Source organism: Panthera uncia, assembly GCF_023721935.1.
Source record: "Panthera uncia isolate 11264 chromosome C1 unlocalized genomic scaffold, Puncia_PCG_1.0 HiC_scaffold_4, whole genome shotgun sequence".
NCBI lineage: Eukaryota > Metazoa > Chordata > Mammalia > Carnivora > Felidae > Panthera > Panthera uncia.
Genome location: NW_026057585.1, coordinates 78,197,162 through 78,217,582, shown reverse-complemented (window position 1 = coordinate 78,217,582; position 20,421 = coordinate 78,197,162). Strand labels below are relative to the sequence as shown.

General features: G+C 41.0%; 1 protein-coding gene across 3 annotated transcripts; it reads right to left on the bottom strand.

Moving 5' to 3' along the window:
• Nucleotides 1-2,467: 2,467 nt before the first annotated feature.
• On the bottom strand, nucleotides 2,468-19,259 carry SFPQ (splicing factor proline and glutamine rich). Of its 3 annotated transcripts, none has more exons than XM_049618738.1 (13): nucleotides 18,336-19,259; nucleotides 17,458-17,646; nucleotides 16,819-17,120; nucleotides 16,634-16,729; nucleotides 15,165-15,361; nucleotides 14,964-15,048; nucleotides 14,132-14,249; nucleotides 13,751-13,799; nucleotides 13,549-13,670; nucleotides 7,968-11,141; nucleotides 4,732-4,779; nucleotides 3,949-4,035; nucleotides 2,468-3,275 (listed from the first exon to the last, which is right to left on the bottom strand). In XM_049618738.1, exons 1-10 carry the CDS (start codon nucleotides 19,143-19,145, stop codon nucleotides 11,004-11,006), a joined length of 2,106 nt encoding a protein of 701 aa, XP_049474695.1. In that variant the 5' UTR covers nucleotides 19,146-19,259; the 3' UTR covers nucleotides 2,468-3,275; nucleotides 3,949-4,035; nucleotides 4,732-4,779; nucleotides 7,968-11,003. The 3 variants fall into 3 exon arrangements, with proteins under 3 accessions (XP_049474695.1, XP_049474694.1, XP_049474696.1); XM_049618737.1 differs by having other exon boundaries at nucleotides 2,468-2,557; XM_049618739.1 differs by lacking the exon at nucleotides 7,968-11,141 and having other exon boundaries at nucleotides 2,468-2,557.
• Between the last annotated feature and the right edge of the window lie 1,162 nt (nucleotides 19,260-20,421).

Here is a 20,421-nt window from a genome sequence, read left to right as displayed (position 1 = left end):
ATCAATCAGCTTATCGATTTCTTTTTTTTTTTAACGTTTATTTTTTATTTTTGAGACAGAGAGAGACAGAGCACGAACGGGGGAGGGGCAGAGAGAGAGGGAGACACAGAATCAGAAGCAGGCTCCAGGCTCTGAGCCATCAGCCCAGAGCCCGATGCAGGGCTCGAACTCACGGACCGCGAGATCGTGACCTGAGCTGAAGTCGGACGCTTAAGGCGCCCCAATCAGCTTATCGATTTCAAAGTTATCTGGGAGGGGCATCTGGGTGGCTTCAGCTCAGGTCATGGTCTCACAGGTTCATAGGTTCTAGCCCCAAGTAGGGCTCTACACTGACAATGTGGAGCCTACTTGGGGTTCTCTATCTGCCCCCTCTTGTGTTCCCTCTCTCAAAATAAACTTTAAAAACTCATCTGGGGGAGCCGCCTGGGTGGCTCAGTCTGTTAAGCATCTGACTCTAGGCTTTAGTTCAGGGCATGATCTCACGAATGAACACCTTGAGTTCGAGTCCCACATCAGGTTCTCCGCTGACAATGTGGAGCCTGCTTTGGAATCTGTCTCCCCCTCTCTTTGCCCCTCCCCTGCTCATGTTCTTTCAAAAGTAAATTTAAAAAATCAGTCATCTGGGACCGCACTGAATCTATAAAATCAGTTTGGGGAATATCGGGTTCCTCTGACTTCAGTATGTTTGAAACTCATTTTAGGCCAAGACACTACAGCCTCACACATCATTTGCTACAGAATCATGTGGACTTTGTCACATTTTGAGCTCTAAGCTTTCTCAGGCTTATTTTCTCCCACCTTGTCTCCGCACTTAACATCTACCCAACATTGGGCCAAATAGTAAAAATACCAATTTACCCACATACAACTGGTAACATTAAGTAAGAATCTCTGTTTAATGAAGTAACTTGCCCAAGTTAAAAGGCCTCTCCCAGGACTTCCCAAGCCCTTCAGCCTGAAGGATATATTCCTATTTTTTCCTCTTAGACTCTATGGTCTAAAAGCTTACCAAAAATGAATACATTCCTCTATTCTTTGCTATCAAGTTTAAAATTGCCGGTTATACCTAATTACACTGTATAAACAGGGAGAAGAATTCTTAACTTGCTGCCTGTGAACCCTGGTGACTAATAAATACATTTTAAGGTAACATGTGCAACTTTGGAGCCAGGACTGTGCTAAACACCACATCCATCAATTTCTATCCCAACTGCCCAAAGTAAGTTATGTTCATTTTATTGATAAGCAAACTGCAAACTGGGTAACCTGGCAGATAACACGGCTGGGCAAATAGCTCAATACTTTGAACTTCAGTAGTTAAGATCCCGTTATGCCCCTAAACCATTGTACTAATTTTTGCCTAGAGATCCATTAGGTTCCTAACGTAGCAATCAAAAAGGAGCAATAAAAACTTGAACCAAAAAAAGGACTGAGAAGATTCTGGATTTGGGATGGCTGGCCTCTAAAACATATGCCAACCACAGTGAAACAAGGACTAGGAGTATGAGAAAAACAAGGTCTTGACCTCATCCCTGGTACTGACCACACGCGTTTTCAAAGCAAATCCCATGGGAGGGGGGACTGTTACACTTTCAACAATCCTTTGTGGCTTTCTTTTTCAAGTAACACTGAGCAAACTTCTGAATTCCAAGTTTCTTCTCTTCTGCTTACTTACAGCAAGCTAACAAACTAGCACTTTCTGAAATTCTGCACTATACAAATGAGGCCCAGAGACCTAGCAACAGAATTACCTTTTAAACATAGGCCTCACACACCTTATCCCAAATGCTTAAGCTAGTGCCAAAGAGTCCTTTGACTAACATCTTGTCAAGTTTCAAGAATGACTAGAGTGAAAGGAGAAAGGCAGATCTTACTTCCAAAGTTCTTCACTAAGCAGATTTTACAGCCAATTCCAGCAAGCTTTTCCCTACATCTATATTCAAAGACCCTGTCCATATGCTACTGCATTATGAAATTCAACTTAGAGGAAACCTCGTCATTTGGCAAGCTGTAATTCTGTCTGTGCTTCTTTGTGAACTAACAGGAGTACCCTGTAATAACCAGCATCTGAGGATTCTTTTGTAAAATACAAAGTGGGACACAAAATGCTATTAATGCCTGAAACCCAATGAAGGAGGGGCATGTAGTTAATTGCTGTATTCATCATACGCTAATTTTAGGAATAAAACCTATAAAGAATGAAGGCAATTTTAAACTATCGATGGCTAAAATCAGGTTAGTTAGGACAGTGAGGAAGGGCCGTTAAGGTTGATCAGTAATTAATGTTGAAGTAGCTCTGCCAAAAAGGTCCAAGAAAGAGTCCTGAATTATAACCAGTTCTATGCCCACAATATGGAGCATCTTTTTATATCACCTAGAAACAAGGTGATGACATATAAGGAGAATTCTAGGAAACAAAAGGTCCTAACTTAAAAACAAAAACCAAAACACATAAAAGCACAATCTGATTTTAAAATGTCTTTATTAACAACAATTAGGTTGCTCATTCCTCTTTGCCCTCTTCCTCACTGGTTTTCTGGACACAGTTCACCTGATCCTGCCAATTAAAAGAAACAATTACTCCAAAATATGTTAAGAATCAGAGTTCTCAAACATTTACCATTTCGCACCAAGTAAACTTCCTAACACCAAACAATACTAATCAAGGAGTGCGGTATTAACAATATTTAATGACCTATATAATTAAGGATTCTTTAAGAGGCAGATTATTTTAACACCAGACTTTGTCACCAGCTAGTTGATTCAAGTTTACTTCCATTCACTAGAACTTAAGTAGCAACCACTCTTGGAAGGAAGATCTAAGATACTCCATTAATTGGCACCTTCCCTAGGTTTAAGATATAGTCAATTAATTATTGCTATTTCTACATTATTCTCTTTTCAAACTACGATTATGACAGCCCTTTAAACCTGAGTGATTATCTAGTTATCTATTTATGCAATTTGTATTAGATGAGAAGACAGTAAGCTATTGTCCACCTACTACCTTTCTGTAAAATACTGGCACACAGTCATGTCCATTTGTTTACCTACTATCTACGATGGCTTTCCCAGGTAGAATAGCAGAGTTGAGCTGAGTTTTCTTTAAAATTGCCAACCCGGGGGGTGTCTGGGTGGCTCAGTCGCTTAAGCATCTATCTGACTCTTGATTTCAGTTCAGGTCATGACTTCATGGTCATGAGATGGGAGTCCTCACTGGGCATGGAACATGCTTAAGATATTGTCTCTCTTTGCCTTTCCCCCGCTTACACTTGCTCTCAAAAAAAAAAAAAAAAAAAAAAAAAAATCTCACAAAACCAAACAAACACAAACCCCAAAATTGCCAACCCTTCTAATACATCAACCAGATGAGATCAACTATAGGAGATCCCATCAAATGACTATGTGGTTAAAAAACCGGGAACTCTGGGGCACCTGGGTGGCTCAGTTAAGCACCCAACTCTTGATTTTGGCTCAGGTCATGATCTCCTGGTTCATGAGATCAAGCCCGTGTCAGGCTCTGTGCTGACAATTCAAAGCCTGCCTGGGATTCTCTCTCTCCTGCCCCTACCCCTCCCTGGCTCACGCACACACCCTCTCAAAATAAACAAACATTAAAATAAAAATACAAAAACAACCAAGGAACTTTAAATTTTCCAAACTCTCCTCTGCATAGTTCAATGGACAAAGGTAGATATACATACATACTCTTACAGAAAACTGAAGTCCCTGTTTTCCTGAGGCTTGAGCCAAACCAACAAACAAGACCTACAACCTCAAGAAGGCTGTTAAAATGATTATAAATATGTACTATAAAAACATATTCCCTACAAGGAAGTTTTAACACAGAGTAAGTTAAAATGAAATATTCACACATAAATAATCATGTTTGTAACACCCAAGAGTTGTCCGGAAGGCAGTTTACAAAGTAAGAATGATTCCACTTACCCAGACACTTCCTGAATCTAACAAGTTGTGGCTTTCCTTCTTGGCTCATGTTGTGGGATATCGTCTTGAGATTAATAGCTTATCCACCTATCATTAAAAATAGAATTTATATAGCATATTACATATTACATTTTTTTAAATTAATTGTTAGTATGTACACTGTATTCTCACATCAACAAGAGGCACATTCTGGGGTACAGGTCTGGGTTCCAATCAGTGGTTTGTATTTTCTTTTGCTGTTTTTACTTAGGAAGGACCTGGCCCACACCAAGGTGACATTCTAAATTTTCTTCACATAACACTTCAGAATTTTTCCTCCTCTACCAATGACCCATTCTGAATGGGTCAAAAGTGGAATTTAGAGTACTAAAAAGATGGCAATTCTCCACCAATTCAAGCCTTCTTTGTCCATTTTCTCTACATAACCATGTATCTTTTTCTATAGTTGTAAAAGTAACATACAATGTTAATATACAAAGTTAATAACAAAGTATAACTGACACACAAAGTTCTATTAGTTTCAGGTACAGATCCAACCATTTTTTTCAATTCTCCTACTGTTTGACACTTTTATAATAAAATACTCCCCACTTTCTCTTTCCCACTCGCATTCACATGCAATCAACTGTTTTCAGAAACAAAACACTCGGACATTATCTTAGGAGAGGTAAACATCTTAAAAATCAAACATGTTTTGCCCCACATAGCTAAATCAAATTATTTAACCTTTTTACAAATCAAACTCAAACTCTTCTACAGGTTAGGACTCCTAAAGAAACTTACTTGAAGTGAATGAGTACTCCAATATCAGCCAACATCAATCATTCTTACCTAAAGAATAATAAAAGAAAGTTAATATAAAAGACAAGGGTATAAAGGTTTTGAAAATGCTAGTTAACTTCAAAATTTAAAGAGTAAATTCCAGAGACAAAAGATTGGGGGCAAGTTACGGAATAAAAAAACAACAGGAAGAAACTTGATGGGGGGAAAAAATCTAAAATTATTCTTATGTAAAGTAATAAAGTAGACAGCTGAATTCAAATAAAAATTGTATCTTAATTGAAATACAAAAGCCTAACTGCTATTTTCACCAGTCTGAGCACAATCCAGTTTGACTGCAACCCAAAATATACTATCCCTTATGTGAAGGTATGTGACAACGTTTACCTTACCAAATGAGTTTTAACATCAGCTCTCTTTTCATATAAAAGCACATACCCTGCCCCCCATTCAAGTATGTCTTCCATTCTCAGGTGGACTGACCACCTTCAGCAGGAGTCCTCCAAGAAGAGTGCCCTCCCCACTCCACAGTACACAACACTGCAGCTGTTATCCTGCAATCCTATGTATTTGCCTCGTTCTTTCCCTCCAAGTCCTCACTGAGTTTTAAGTTGGGGCAGAAAAGCTATGCCTTATTCGGGACAGCAAGGAACCTGCATTTTTCTGAGGGAGAAGACATTCACCTTCACTATATATATGCCTGGTAGGGCCGCAGTGCACAAAAACCAGAAAGATCAGCCTTAATTCAAGTTCCAGGTTTTTCTTCCTCCCTGATTATCAGTTACTGCCAAGGGTATAAAAAATAAGAGTTCCCTGTTGCACATGTACCATCCATAAGGGATACTATATCGTTTTGCATTCTCAACCCCATCCTCCAGATTATCCTAGTACTCTGCATCCAGCCCCCTTCTCACCCTCCAAATAAAATCTTTTCAGCACTGGTGTTCAAAAGCAACATTTTTATGGTTGATGGTGTACAACTGTGAGAGTTCCACAGTTGAGTCTTAAAAATTGCCAATCATTATCTAGCAGCAATGACAGATGATTAGGAGCAGTCAAATCCTCAGAATTCTTTCCCTAATAGGCAGCCATTTGAGAACTGCACTAGCTGACAGACACTGAAACATTATCAGCTAAAGCCAAAACCAAATAAAGGCCCAGAACAAGCATCCTGGCTCTCTCAAACCTGTCCAAAATCATTAAGGGAAAGGCAATAAAAATGCAGGACTGTTGATCATGTCACTGCAGCTGACAATGATTAACAATAGGAGACATGCAACCCCCATTAAGGTTAAAAGTCCAAAACTAGTCACACGCATCTCTTTCTTGGGGAAAAATGAGACTATTATACATTCTTGGTAGGTTTTGCAACCTTGTGTGAAGAGCACCCATTCCATTTCTTTCATCTTTCAGAAAGCACCGGTATCTGTTCCAAGGGCCTAACAGTACGAAAATGCATTCTGGCATCACACCTCTGAACTTTAGACCATTCTCATTAAAAAGAATTCTGGTTTGCAACAAGGAAACACTATGAAATACAATGCAAGCACCTCGGTATAGTGGTGTTACTGAAGCCCATTTATTCCCAGCTTTTTGAGTGAGTGATTTTAAGATCCTCTACACTAAGATTCACAAATTATAGCTACATACAAATCGAAACTAGTTTAGAATTGACTTAAGTCACAGGTTTCTCATTTCAAAGTGCAAAAGCCTACTCATCTTGAAATAAGCAGAAATGAAGCAAAATTAACCCCCCACCCCAATGATGTTCCTCAAGTCCATATATTATAACAAGTACGTTCTCTCAAAATTGTTATTGACTGTTAAGAAATGAACCTGAGCTTTTATTTCTAAACACTTGAATCACTAAATCACGGTAGCAAGCGTTGGCCACCGATTTAATGGATTATGCCACAGGAAAATCCCATCGGGGTTGTATGTCAATTTAGCGACACTATTGTCACTAATATTGAGCATTATGTTTGAACTGCATTGTATTATTAACAAAGAGCTAAACTAGTCACCATTTGCTTTTTCACCTAACAGGAGAGTCAAGGTATTTGTTTGAATAGACTACGTATTAAAGTACAAATTTGTCCCCACCTTGTGAATTGCTTGCCAAAGAGCAAGCCATTTTTCTTGATACAATGGAAGAAAATTCTCATAGTCACGAAGAGTTTTCACCGGCATTTGTGCAAAGTAAACCAAACTTCCAGTTACAGAGCAGAAAGCATTATACGTGAAAGCTGTTTCCATGCATGCTAGCTAAAAACCAGCTCGGAGACCAAAGTTAAGTTGAATTGAGGTCTGGAACAACAGTCGATGCAAAGCTTACAAAGCTGAAGTCCTAAGCAACCAAAGCTGCTTTTGAAGACTTTTTATTTTTTTATTTTTGGTAAGCATTTTGGATTATAACATCACATCCCTAAAGCTAAGGGAACCAAATTCAAAAATCTACTCTGAACATTTGCAGTCATCCTACAGAATACGACGAAGAAGTCTTAGGATTGGGAAATGATTCCCAACGTGTATTCAACTGCAGGCAAGTCAACATGCCACACCACTTTCCCCCAGGTTTAGAGCATAGACATATTTAGACAAGTCACATAACTTGGAACTATTCACATTAGATTCCCATCTAAGCCCACGTTAGTAACAAAGGTATTCCCATGAAGCCCATTAAAAAAAAAATTTAAGTCACATTACAAAAAAAACAAAAAACAAACAAACAAAAAAAAAAACCACTGTACTTTTTAGTCTTAATTCACTCCAACCTGCAGAATGATTACCAAGATTGCATTCTGAAATGGATATTGCTGACCTATGGGCAGGTCAGTTTGCTACAACAGAGACTCAGTATCACATGCTATACAGTCCATGTCAAGATGCTAAAAGCACTCTACTTTCCAAGTATGGTTTGATTCCCTCTCCCCCACACCACTGACGTGTTCCACGTTCTCTTCAGTTACAATGCAACTAAAGGAAACCACACAACTGCATCAGATGTACCAAAGAATCAAGTTTGCACTTTTTATCTGAGAACTGCAACAGCACTGATTTCTGCCTGACAAATTACAGCTTGAAACCCAAACCCACGCAGTTTTGAAAGCAGCTAGCTTTACCATCCAAGTGTTAGGTGCTGCACTGTAATTTCATGGTCAGAAGTGTGATGTCAGAATGCCCACGGAATAAAAGTACATAGCAAGTCACCAAGTTAGATTATATTGCTTGTTACCTACCTGTATGCAGTCGGCAATGAGAATCTTGGAGCAAGCAGGAATACTACATCCGGGTCCTAATGTCCATTGCCATTTGCGGTACTACGTTCCTCACAGTTACGCACTGCAGAAATGCTGGCTAAATGCAGTTATGTAGCAGGCCACTACTTTAATAGTGCACAATTGCAGTCCAAGAACACCAGAAAACATCCCGCCACAACGTAGTGGCTTGCCCGAGAAAAGCCAAGTCTCTAAATTTTTGTCTGCCATAATATGCCACTTATAAAAATTGCACAGGCGTAACGTTACAATTTCCCAAATTATTATCTGTTTGTATTAGTGGTATAATACATCTATATAAAGAGTGGTGGGGTTTATAGGACTTCTTAGGAGTTTTAATTAGTGTTCTAAGCAGAGGATTATGGTTTCACTAAATAATGTGAGCCATTCAGTTAATCTTATAAGGTACCTATTGAATACACTGGGATCTCGTAGAGAATGCAGTTTAAAGATTAGGAGTAATAAGCTTAAAATGATCAGTGTTCCTCTTAAAATTACGAGAGAAAGTGGAGAAGAGGAAATGGGGGCAGCTGGTTTCTTTAAATAAGAAAAATGGCTGAAATACTTCAAAAGTACTACATTCCCTTTCCCACCCATTTCATATCAGCTTTTAGGAAACTCCTTTTTAAGAGGATTTAAATTCACATTAAGCTAAAAACTACCATATGCATTCCAAGACTTATTGAAAGTCTCTTTGAGTAGCTTACAACCCTTGGTACACTGCTGTTTCAGTGAGGAAAAGGCAAAACTTAGTGGAAACTAAGCAACATTATTTGCTAAACAACGTTTAGCAATTCTACAGCCCACAGTAAGGCTAGCAAAACCACAACTTTCAGGAGATTATCCATTAGCATCCTTCACCACTCTTCAAAGGTACAGTACTAACAAAAGCTTATTTTAGGGGTCTGTGCCAGCATCCCTTATAAAGAAAGGCATGTAATCTGAAAAATAAACTGAAACATTAATTTTATAGGCAGATTTTCCCACTTCCCCACCAGCCCCCGCCCACACACATTCACGTTCACCCTCTGTGGGTGTCCCATGAACACCCCTTAATTTATCATTAGTGGAGTCCCTACCACACAATTCAATCAAATTGTAATGGATTCCTTTCAAATCCAGACCCTTGTTTCCATACAGAAAACCTCATACATATCACCAATTAATGACTTGGGACAAAACTTCCTCATGGATAGAATTATGGTGAAACTACTACCGACTTCCAAGTGTCTTGGGGAAGAAATAATAAACATATTCTAAGGAGATTCTCTTCCTTAATTAGCACACCATGTACCTGTCAAGTCACACAACCAGAATTGAGTGACATGCCTTTATACTCCACTAGTGTTTTACTTTCAGTATTATCCAGTTTCCTATGCAGAAAGTGCTCAGGGTTTCAACAAGAGGTTTCCCTTTGTACTCAGGCACAATACTAAACTTCAGCATTTAACGAAGATTTGATTTAGAATTTTACTTTTGCCAATTAGCACCAAGAACAGAGGTGAAAAGGAGGAAGACACATTCCATAGTAAGAGTTCTGTAATGTACAAATTTGAATGGAACTAAGAACAAAGCCAAACCATTCAATTACTTTACCTACTTTTAGGAAGCTGTTCCTCTGCTAACATACATACGCTGGGAAAACAGGTTCCCATCGTACTATCAGACAACAATAACAATCTACTTTAATGTTAAGTCAGAATGTCTTATCCTAATGGAAGGAGATTCAATGAAGTTGACAATCAGCTGACAACACCATCGAAACACTCCAAAACTTTATGGTGGGAGAAAGGGGTATTTGTACTGTGTAGCATGAGCAACTCTCTCCAGATTTAGTGCTACATCAAAAGTAAACTATAGAAAAGCAGGTTAACAAATAGTTTACAGTAAGAATCGTGATCTACAACGCTACTGGTCATTAACAGTCACCACTAGTTCTTAGAAAAGAGAACAAGTTTTCATAGCCCTACAGATTTTGTCCACCAGAAGTAGCACAAGGAGATGTAAAAGTTACAGAGTACAAATGTATACGTAGCTAAACCTACTTCATGGTTACTACGCTTCTTACTTGCAAGTTGAATTTTTCACACTAAACCCCATCTTCATAAATCGCTTGAAGTAATACATGAAAAGGCTTCATGTTTAACAATCTTTAATTCAAATATGAAAGTTCAATACAAGCCATTTGTAGGGCTTGGGACTTGTTCTTTTAAAAACAAGAATGGAGGAATGCAACAAAATGATCTTTCCACTTTTTTCTTCAGAAACTTTCAAGGAAAGGATAGATCATAGGGCCATAAAGATCCATTTAGTCATACCCACTTTCTCCCCCTACCAAGTCTTTCACCCATTCCATAATCTTAATACACATTCCTGAAGGAAGAGTTACAGTTCAGCTTGCTTACATAACCATTTAAAAATACTTAGCACCAGCTTGCTTCCTATAATGCCAAACAAATCATGAAACTACTTCAATATGCATTTCTTCTTTTTAAAACAAGGGGGGGGGGTACTTATTTGTAGAAAGCAATGCTTAGCCTACAGATACATTTCCCAGAAATGGCATATGCCATTCAAAGGCCTAGACACGCTCATGCTTTCGAAGTGGAATACCTAGCCTAATGTGCATAGAAGCATGAATGGCAAAGTTGAAGATCAATATTATAACTATTTTTTCTATTTATTTGAAGCACAGTAAAAAAAAAATTGGTACACTTTGGAAATTCAGTGGCACAAGGTACACTGCCATAACTTGAGGGACATTATACAGTTAAAAAAAAAAAAAAAAGGAAATAAAAAGGAAAAAGAATTCCCCTGTTTGAAACACTGCATTACATAATTTTACCTGCCCAAACAGACCATTTACAAATATTAGGTCAATAAACTGCTAACATCCATAAAAAGGTAGCTTTCTTACTAAAATGCAAGAATTTAAAAGATTGGTATCTAAACAAGAAAAGACAAAAACAAACTGGAATGAAAACCTAGATATCACATCTAAAATCGGGGCTTTTTGTTTGGGCCTTCATACTCTTCTCTCCCTCTACCATATCCTGCTGGAGTTCCAGGCCCCATTCCTCTAGGACCCTGTCCACCCACAGGTCCCGCACCTCCCTGCCCAAAGCGCTCAGTACGCTATTGGAACAGTAATTAACAGTTCATTATATGTAGTTGATGTCCATGTGTGTTAAGTAAATATTTTAGAAGGTTCCGTAGTCAACGTTCGTCGATACAATCACCAATGAGTCGATCCACAGGTACCGGGAACATAGAAAGGAAAAAAGGGTAATTTGAAAATTAGTTTACGATAATACATGCCTTGTGGTATGTTCCCACTTGAGCCATTCTCATACACCTGTTTCAAAGAATAGGTCTTCCCTGTAGTGCTAAAAAATTTAAGAATTAGTGCAGATGTGAAAACCCATTCCAAAATGAGTTTTAAGAAATTTCACATCAGATTAACCCACTGCAAAAGCTTGCAAACTTCTCACTTTCAAGGTCTGAACAGGAAATTTAATTTCCAAGTAAGCCTAACAAGCCCAACCAGACAGATTCAATTCACTCAATGAAGTGACAAAGACCTACTCACCAGTTAGTGGCATGAGCTGCATAAGAAACCTTGTGCTTTTCAAGATCTTAAGACACATCTGCTAAGTTGCAGAATCTTAAAACGTTCAAAGTTTTAATAAAATGCTACCAGACTACAAAAAGAAAAAGCATAAAAGACTAACAGATTTAGTCACTTAACCGGCACAGTAACTTCATTAAAAGTGTTGCCATATTCTCACAGGTATACCACCTTCAGAACCATCACTAAATAAGCAGAGACAATTATGTTCACAGTAGTATAGTTGCAAATTGACTAAATATACAGCCCACCCCCACACCAGCCCAGCTTTTCCTTCGGGTCTTTGACAGTCTACGGACACTTAGCTATGATTCCATGTTTTGGGGATCTCCCCAACAGCTTAACACCAAGCTTAAGTGACTGCAGTAAAGCAGGACTTCGTAATTCCATCTAGTTTTAAGTACTTTAATCTTAGAAACCTATGTTCCCAAACAGAAAAATCCTATTGATATGCAAAGCACAAAAGCCTTACAAATTCTATTCAAAATAAATCAGTTACAGAAAACATCACTCCAAAAGGGAGGGGAAAAAAGCAGTGTTTAACTTCCTATACATAGTTCAAACATGTTTTCTACTATATACTATAGGACTACTTAAACTAAATCTCAATTCTTTAAACTATTTCTCAAAAACCTAAAAATGTCAGGGTTTTAACGCATTGTACGGTGTTTCTCAAAAGCCATGAGAAAATTTGGGGGTTTCACGGTTATGTTATTACATCTTAGAACCCTACCTGTTACAGGAGACAGAAAAAATCTCAATTGTGGGAACATCATGCCAAATTATATTTTACAAATTTGATACAGACCTACAATCTGCCTTTTAGGAAGCGTATAAACCAAAATGTTACCCACGTTATTTTTTAAATTCATTTTGAAGAAAACAACACTACATTTACCCAACCAGCTATTTATGATTCTAATTCTCAAAAAACCTCAAGTAGGCTTTAAATGGATTAGACCCCATAATAAATCCTTACATTCCTATTTGTAAAATAAACCTAAAGAGCTATGTGTTGCAGCTTCCCTCTCCTTTGCCAAAAGCCTGTAGGTGAACCAATCATATTCAACTCAGTTATGAAAATGCATACTTCTCTAAACCCACCTCTAAATCCAATATTCAAATTTCCTATGGATTTGTAAAGCCCTAACACAGCCACTCAGACCAATTCACTTGGTTGTTTCTAAAGCATCCTGACAGACTACCTGTACAGTTAAAATATGAAAGCATCAAGAAGGTTCAGATCAAATGCACACAACTAGTATGCTTAAAATGGTCATGGATTGTTGCTATCCTGTAGCAATATAGAGATGTCAGTGTTTTAGAAGGTGCACCTATTGACAGGCCCAACAAGTGGGAAACGACGAGTCAAAACAGTAAACAACTCCCTTCTCATGGGTAGAAACCACACCAAATATAGGTCAAAGTCCTACACATCACTAAAACATGCCTAAAACTATAAACTGCAAGTCTGATTCATACTTATGGCAAATATCAGCTTAATGAATGACAGTTTGCCATTTGATTACTCTCACGTGGATGTAGAATAATCAGGTACATCATCTAACATTTAGAATTTGGATTTGCCATGTGCTAGAGTGCAAAAGTACACAAGCAATATAATGGAAAGCACCTATGTCTACTTATTGCCGAAGAGAACTCCAACATACTACTGACAGCATTGACTTCTTGTTGGCAACCGTTTCTGTTTAGGTTACCGCATACTGAGTTCTTCTATGTTGCCAAAGTTTTCCTCAATATTATGATTTACATGATACGGGAACTAAAAAGAGGTTCAGTTACCTACTTAAAAAAACAAAACAAAAGAAAAAAAAAAACAGAAAACAAAACACACACACGTAAGTTGTGAAAAATGAGAATTTCCTTTGTACTACGTCACACAGGATACATTACCATGTCGCTTCCCATCATGGAACCACTCATGGTTGCTGGTGGAACTCCAGGATTAGCTTCATAACCTATGCCACCACCACCACCTAGAGGTGGAAATTTCTGGCCTCCTGAACCATAGGGATCTAGGAAACAAAAATGCTGGTTACAACTCAACCAGAATACAGCTCTTGAATGGTACTGCTAATATTATTTTCATGCTTACCTCCCATGTTCATTGCTCCTCCTCCACCCATTCTCATGTCTCTTTCTCTCTGAAAGAAAAAAATCCCTTTCATATGTCCATACCAAGAATTCTTAGACAAAAAAAAATCTCCAAAACTCAAAGATGAAGACTATTTTTAAAATCAGTATCCTGAAACCACTTGTTGAAATTCAATTATCCAAAAACCGATAAAGCTTCTTCCTAACCAATGAAATCTTTAGGCCCAGCCAAGAAGATAAAACTCAAAGCGTATCATAATACACTTGTAAAAACAAAAACTATAAAGTGAAATGTTATATTTAACTTAGTAAGACTTCATATTTTTGGTACCTACAAGTTTTGTAGACAACTCCAACTAGACTGCAATAGAATTTTACTTACTGGATCCATGTAGCCCATCCGGCTATAACTTTCCTCTCTTTGGCGTCTCATTTGTTCTTCCATTTCACGTTGACGAATCATCATCTCTTCTTCCCTTCTACGTCGTTCTTCTTCTTGCCTGGAAATATTCATCAAGCACATGAACGGTCACCCACATCTTTTAAAAGTTAATTTGAAGGGGTGCCTGGGTGGCTCTGTCAGTTGGGCATGTGACTTCAGCTCAGGTCATGATCTCAGTTTGTGAGTTAGAGCCTGCTTGAGATTCTCTCTGCCCCTCCCTACCTGTGCTCTCCCATGCTATGCTATCTCAAAATTAATGAACTTTAAAATAAATAAGTCAACTTGGAAAAAGCTAGTGGTCTGCCTCAGAGCTTTACAAAGTCTAGGTTAGAGGAACACCTGGGTGGTTTAGCCGATTAGTCACCTGACTTCGGCTTCTCCAAGTTCATGGCAGTTCATGGGTTTGAGCCAGGCACTCTTCTGAGTAGAAAGCCCACTCTGGATTCTGTCTCCCTCCCTCTGCCGCCTCCCTAGCTCGCTCACCCTCTCTCTCAAAAATAAACATTAAAAAAGAATTACAAAGTCTAGATTAGAGCAAACACACAGGAAAGCCTAAAGAGAGTCTAGAACAGACCTAGAAGCATTCTGGCAAAGAAAATTGGTGTCCTAAATGAAAACCTTACACTCTACTCCGATTTAGTGTCAAACCAACACTGACATATGTCCGTATTTAACCTCTGTATGCCACACTCACCTGCAAGACTTAGGTGTATCTTTTCCTCTAAATGTTTATGCAGAAGAAAAGGCTTAATTTAGTTTAACAAAATTTTACCTTAGCTGCATTTCTTTACGTTTCTGCATTTCTTGATTATGAAGTTCTTCCATGCGTCTTAATTCTTCCTGGCGTCTCATCAGATCTAAACATTAGAAAATTTTGTTGTGAATTCACATTAGTGGGGTTCTAAAAAGTTCAAAAAGCAATTCAGCCTATCAGTGAAATTTACACAACAGGATCTTTTTTTTTTTTTTTTACCTTGACGCAAAAGATTTGCCTGATGTTCGTGATAAGCATCTTCCATTTCACTTTCCAATTTGTCCTTTGCATCTTTCATGTTTTTTTCAACTTGCTCCCTTTGCTGTTTCTCCATTTCATCCAGGGACTTCCATCGCTGAGAATATTCATACTCAAATGTGCCATGCTGGGCAAAACGAGGAGGGGTTTCTCTCTCCCTGACAATATTTCAACATGAACCGATTTGTGGATGCACATAAGAAAGACTACTCAATTACCCTAAAAACACTGATTTTGCCCCTGGCCTATCGACTCTAAGAAATACCCAAAGGCAGGGGATGGCAGGGGCGCCAGGGTGGCTCAGCCGGTTAATCGTCCAACTTCTGGTTTTGGCTCAGGTCATCTCAGTGTCATGAGATCAAGCCCTGAGTTGGGCTCTGCACATCATGACAACATGGAGACTGCTTGGGTTCTCTCTTTCTGCTCCTCCCCACTTGCATTCTTTCTCAAAATAAATAAATTTTAAAAAATAGCTTTACATCAAAAATAATACATGTCCCAAGATGCCTGGCTGGCTCAGTCAGAAGCACATGACTCTTGATTTTGCGGTTGTGCATTTGAGCCTTATGAATTTGAGCCCCGTATTGGGTGTAGAGATTACTTAAAAATAAAATCTTTGGGGGGCGCCTGGGTGGCGCAGTCGGTTAAGCGTCCGACTTCAGCCAGGTCACGATCTCGCGGTCCGTGAGTTCGAGCCCGGCATCAGGCTCTGGGCTGATGGCTCGGAGCCTGGAGCCTGTTTCCGATTCTGTGTCTCCCTCTCTCTCTGCCCCTCCCCCGTTCATGCTCTGTCTCTCTCTGTCCCAACAATAAATAAAAAACGTTGAAAAAAAATTAAAAAAAAAATAAAATAAAATCTTTGGGTCGCCTGAGTGGCTCAGTCAGTTAAGCGTCCAACTTCACTTCAGGTTGTTATCTTGCAGTTTGTGCTGACAGCTCAGAGCCTGGAGCCTGCTTCAGATCCCGTGTCTCCCTCTCTCTCTGCCCCTCCCCACCCTCTCAAAAATGAGTAAAAATTTAAAAATTTTTAAACCTTTATGTAAAAAAGTAATACATGTCCCAGAATTGTATGGTAACAGAAAATAATGGGCACTGAAAAGCAATCCTACCTTCCTCATTTCCTAATTCTGTTTCCTCTAACCAAATGCCTAATCAAGGAGTTTTTTTTCCATTCTTAAAAAGGAAAATACCTATTCACACAACTGTTCTAAAGACAAAACAAAATTCCATGTAAACTATGCCTATCTCAACAATGAATACTAGGCATTTGAAGATCTCTGCTTCAAAACCTCTAAACTTCCTGAGCCTTAGAGTTCTATCAAGCATATATGCATTTGAAGAATTTTGCATTTTCTAGGCAAAAGTGAAAAGTTACTGCAAATTGTTTGGACTTAAATAAGAAAAATGCTCAAAATTTAAATCAATCTTACTTTTGATACATTGGATTCTTCTGTGCAAGTTTTTCAGGAAGGCCATCTTCATCATCTAATTGTTCAAGTGGTTCCACAATGACTGGACGAGGAGTTCTAATAACAAAAATGGTTCCGTCTTAACTTCGTTTCAACTTCCTCATCCAAGTTAATAAATAAAAATTAGGATAAGCACAAGAACTTACGTTGTTAGTAAGAAAACACCTTCACTGCATCTTTCAAATGCTTTCCTTGCTGCTGGTTTGGAAGCAAACTCAACAATGCCTTTCCCTGTAGATCTCCCGCGATCATCCACAATTACAACAGCCCTTTCAATAGGACCAAACTGGCTAAAAGCTTCTTCCAACAGTTCATTGGAAACATAAGGTGAAAGGTTTCGAACAGAAAGGGCGGCAGCATGTGTGGCAAAGCGAACCCGAAGCTGTCTACCTCTCATCGGTGTATCATCAAGTTCAGCTTTGGCAATTTCAGCCAGTGCTCTAGATTCCTGAAAGTTATCAGACATGCTCATGTTAATAACCTCCTATTGGCTAATGTCCACTCTGAAACTGTTAAAAGCTTAACTCCCACTCCTATTCTTCCTCAGGCTCAGTTCAAGCAGCCCTCCCAGACACCACTCAGAGTAGGTAGTTAAATGTCTTATCCACCCACTCTCCTCTTTTCTTAGGTACCGACAATTATTCGCCATGTAAGTGGCATCTTGTTTGTAAAAAAGGTGAAAAATTTAAAAACCAACTTATTGCTGTTGGTTTGAACACTAGCGTCTGCAGTAGCAAAAAATGAAAACACTCTTCTAAATCCACATTAAATTAAAAAAAACTCACAAGTTTAATAAATCCAAATCCTTTGCCTTTGTTGATAAAAACTTCTCCTGGTTCTCCATATTTAGCAAATAGTCTTTTGAATTCATCCTCTGTGATATCAGCAGGTAGATTCCCAACAAATAACCGACAACGCTGAGTGTAAGTTTTCTCTCCAGGCCTCCTCAAGAGAGACAAGTTGGCTTTAAACCCCTAATGAAAAAGAAAGGAAATTTTTCAGACACCAGTCACCTCATCAACTAGGAAAATTCAGTAACAATGTTCGCTTTTCCCAGCCTGGGTAACACCACCAACGGAGTTATTCTTCAATGCCGTTTAAAATCAAAACAAAATTTCACTTATTTGCGGATTTCCAATGCAGTTAACTATCCGAACAAACAGCCCAAACCATCCAGAACACTCGAGAATAGACCTACAGCCCTCTCTAGACTCGACTCTACATGAGCAACCTCGTCAGCTGTATATGCTTAGTGTCGCTAACAAATCTATATCGTAGCAGACGTTAAGTCAAATCAAGTATTACATGAAAAAAATGACCAAAACCCTGCTGTCACCCACAGGACTTGTGCCTGCTCCGGTAAGGCCGGAAGTTCCCAGATCTCTCCAACCCTACACAGCACGCTCTAGTCTGGTTCCCAGGACCCGCTAGCTTTAACATGGCCCAGGGCAGCTTGTCATCGCCTGCCTCCCCAGGCCAGCCTCCCTCGGGCCTCTTAGAGGCCCCACGCCGTCCGCCCCCTACTCCGGCAGCGGCCCCGCCCTCGGCCGCCCGCGCGCACGCGCTCTTTCCGGTCTCCGACAAAATGGAGGCCGGGAAAGGAAGGAGGAGGGGGCCGCCGCCATCTTAGGGAAACCGACGCGTACCTCCGGGAGACACTCACCTCCGAGTCGGAGATCTTCTCCTCGCTGCGGCCACCAGGCCCGCCGGGTGGGGGCCCCTGGTGGTGCTGCTGGTGGTAGGGTGGGTGGTGCTGCCGGCCTCCTCGGGGCTCCCCGCCGCCTCGATGTGGCGGCTTGGGGTGGCCGCCAGGAGTACTTAGGCCCGGGCCGCCGCCGGGCTTCGGCCCGCCTGGCATTTTGCCGCCTTTCGGGCCTCCGGGTCCTGGGCCCTGCTTAGGACCGGGCCCCGGGCCCCCTGTGGGTGGAGGCGGGGGGCCCCCGGCCTGAGGTGGGGTGGTGGGGACACCGCTGCTCGGCGGCGCGGGCGGGGGCGCCCCGGGGGGCGCCGAGGTGACAGCGGGCGGCGGGGTCGGGGTGGGGCCTGGGCCCGTGGGGGCCCCAGAGGTCGGGGGAGTGGCGGGCGGTGCCGAGCCGGAGGCCGGCGGAGCGCTGCCCACTCCGGGAGCCGGGCCGGGTCCCTGAGGAACGACGGGCTTGGACGAGTCCTGTGGCGGCGGCGGCGGCTGCTGATGCGGCGGCTGATGCGGCGGTGGCTGAAGTGGCGGCGGCTGCTGTGGTGGCGGCTGCTGCGGTGGTGGCTGCTGCTGTTGCTGGTGCGGAGGCGGTGGTGGGATTGGGGGCTTGGGGCCACCCTGGCCCGGGCCGGGCCCCATGGGTCCGCGGTTCTGATTGAGGCCCATGCCGGGCGGCGGGGAGCGGAAGTCGTGGAGGCCGCCGCGGCCGCCGCCTCCTCCGCGCCGGTGGAAGCCGCCACCGCCACCGCCACGGCTCCGGAACCGATCCCGAGACATGTCTGTAATCAAGGGGCGGTCGAGGCAGAAGCGGAGAAGACGCTCTGGGAACGTGGAGGCCACCTTGCTTCGCACAAGATGGCGGATGACACAGGCGGCGCGCCGCCTTTGTCCTCCTCTTATATAGGCCAGCTGGCTTGGCCCCGCCTACTTCTCGATCTGTAGCTCCAATAGCCAATTGCAAGTACGGTACTTGATGACACAAAGTTACGGAACGCTAATCTTTCCGATTGGCTTCCGGATGAGAGGAGGGCGGCATGGAGGGGCTGAAGTTTCCAGTTGGCCAATGAGCAGAAAAGGAGTTGGCTGCAGGCCACTGTGATTTGCTGTGAGAAATTTGAATGGGTTCGCCAGAGCAGTTTTCCCTGATAAGCCACGGCCCTATCAGCTCCTGGGGAGAGATGTTAGAGGACCCTTTTCTTTGTTGATTACTCCCAAGAGCTGCCTCCGGGTATCCTTGCCCTGAAAGAACAGCTGTTCTCCGTTCTCTGGTTCAAAAGCATAAATTACGTGTATCTACTATCTACTCTACCTTGTTCTGGGCCAATTAAACTTGAGAACTAAAATCTTACCGATTTCACACACCCAAGCTTACTGATTTCATTTTGGAACCTCAGCGGAGTACAGGTTTGTTCTAGCAGTATAAATTTGGGAATAGGCTTAAGTTAGTGAACTCTTTGTTAAAAAAGGAAGTTTTGACTGTGTGTGAGCGTGTGTGTAAACTAGTAATTTACAAGCACAAGTCATAGGAGGAATATAACATTTTCCTTAATTCCTAGCACTCAATACTTTGTGGACAGATTAAGATACTTCCAAATTACAACGTTAAAATATCTGTATGGAATCAACCAATGGGCACCATCCTTCTTCCTTCGTACAGCATCTTCTAACCGTATCCCTTAACACCCTTCCTAGTTACTGTCATCTATGGACCTTTTGATGGATCGATCATTCCTCCCTCAATTAATACTAGGCCATGGCTCATTGTCCTCCTCTCCATCTCTATTTCTGCTCATCATTCAACATCTAGGTGGATGAATACCCAATACTCTGTCAATTCTTTACCTCCAACAATCTTCTATCCTATAGTAGCTACCCAACCCCCATCATAGTCGCCCTGTGTTTGTTATTGCCAGTAACTACACCATCTCTAAAATCTCCTTTTCAAGAATCTCAATTGTCTGATCAGTAACTGTAACTGTCCAATCAGTACCTCTTGATTCTTTGACTTCCTCAAAACCTCCAAATCATTAAATGTACTGCTTTTTCACTATCT

Bases quoted from the DNA above. Each gene is read 5' to 3' on its own strand.
- SFPQ (XM_049618738.1), bottom strand. From the start codon at position 19,145: ATGTCTCGGGATCGGTTCCGGAGCCGTGGCGGTGGCGGTGGCGGCTTC. The intron at 15,362-16,633 runs GTAAGATTGATT...AAATATTGTCAG, and splicing joins AAGAATCCAATGTATCAAAA to GGAGAGAGAAACCCCTCCTC. The intron at 11,142-13,548 runs GTAATGTATCCT...CTGTTCCAATAG, and splicing joins CCATGATGGGAAGCGACATG to CGTACTGAGCGCTTTGGGCA.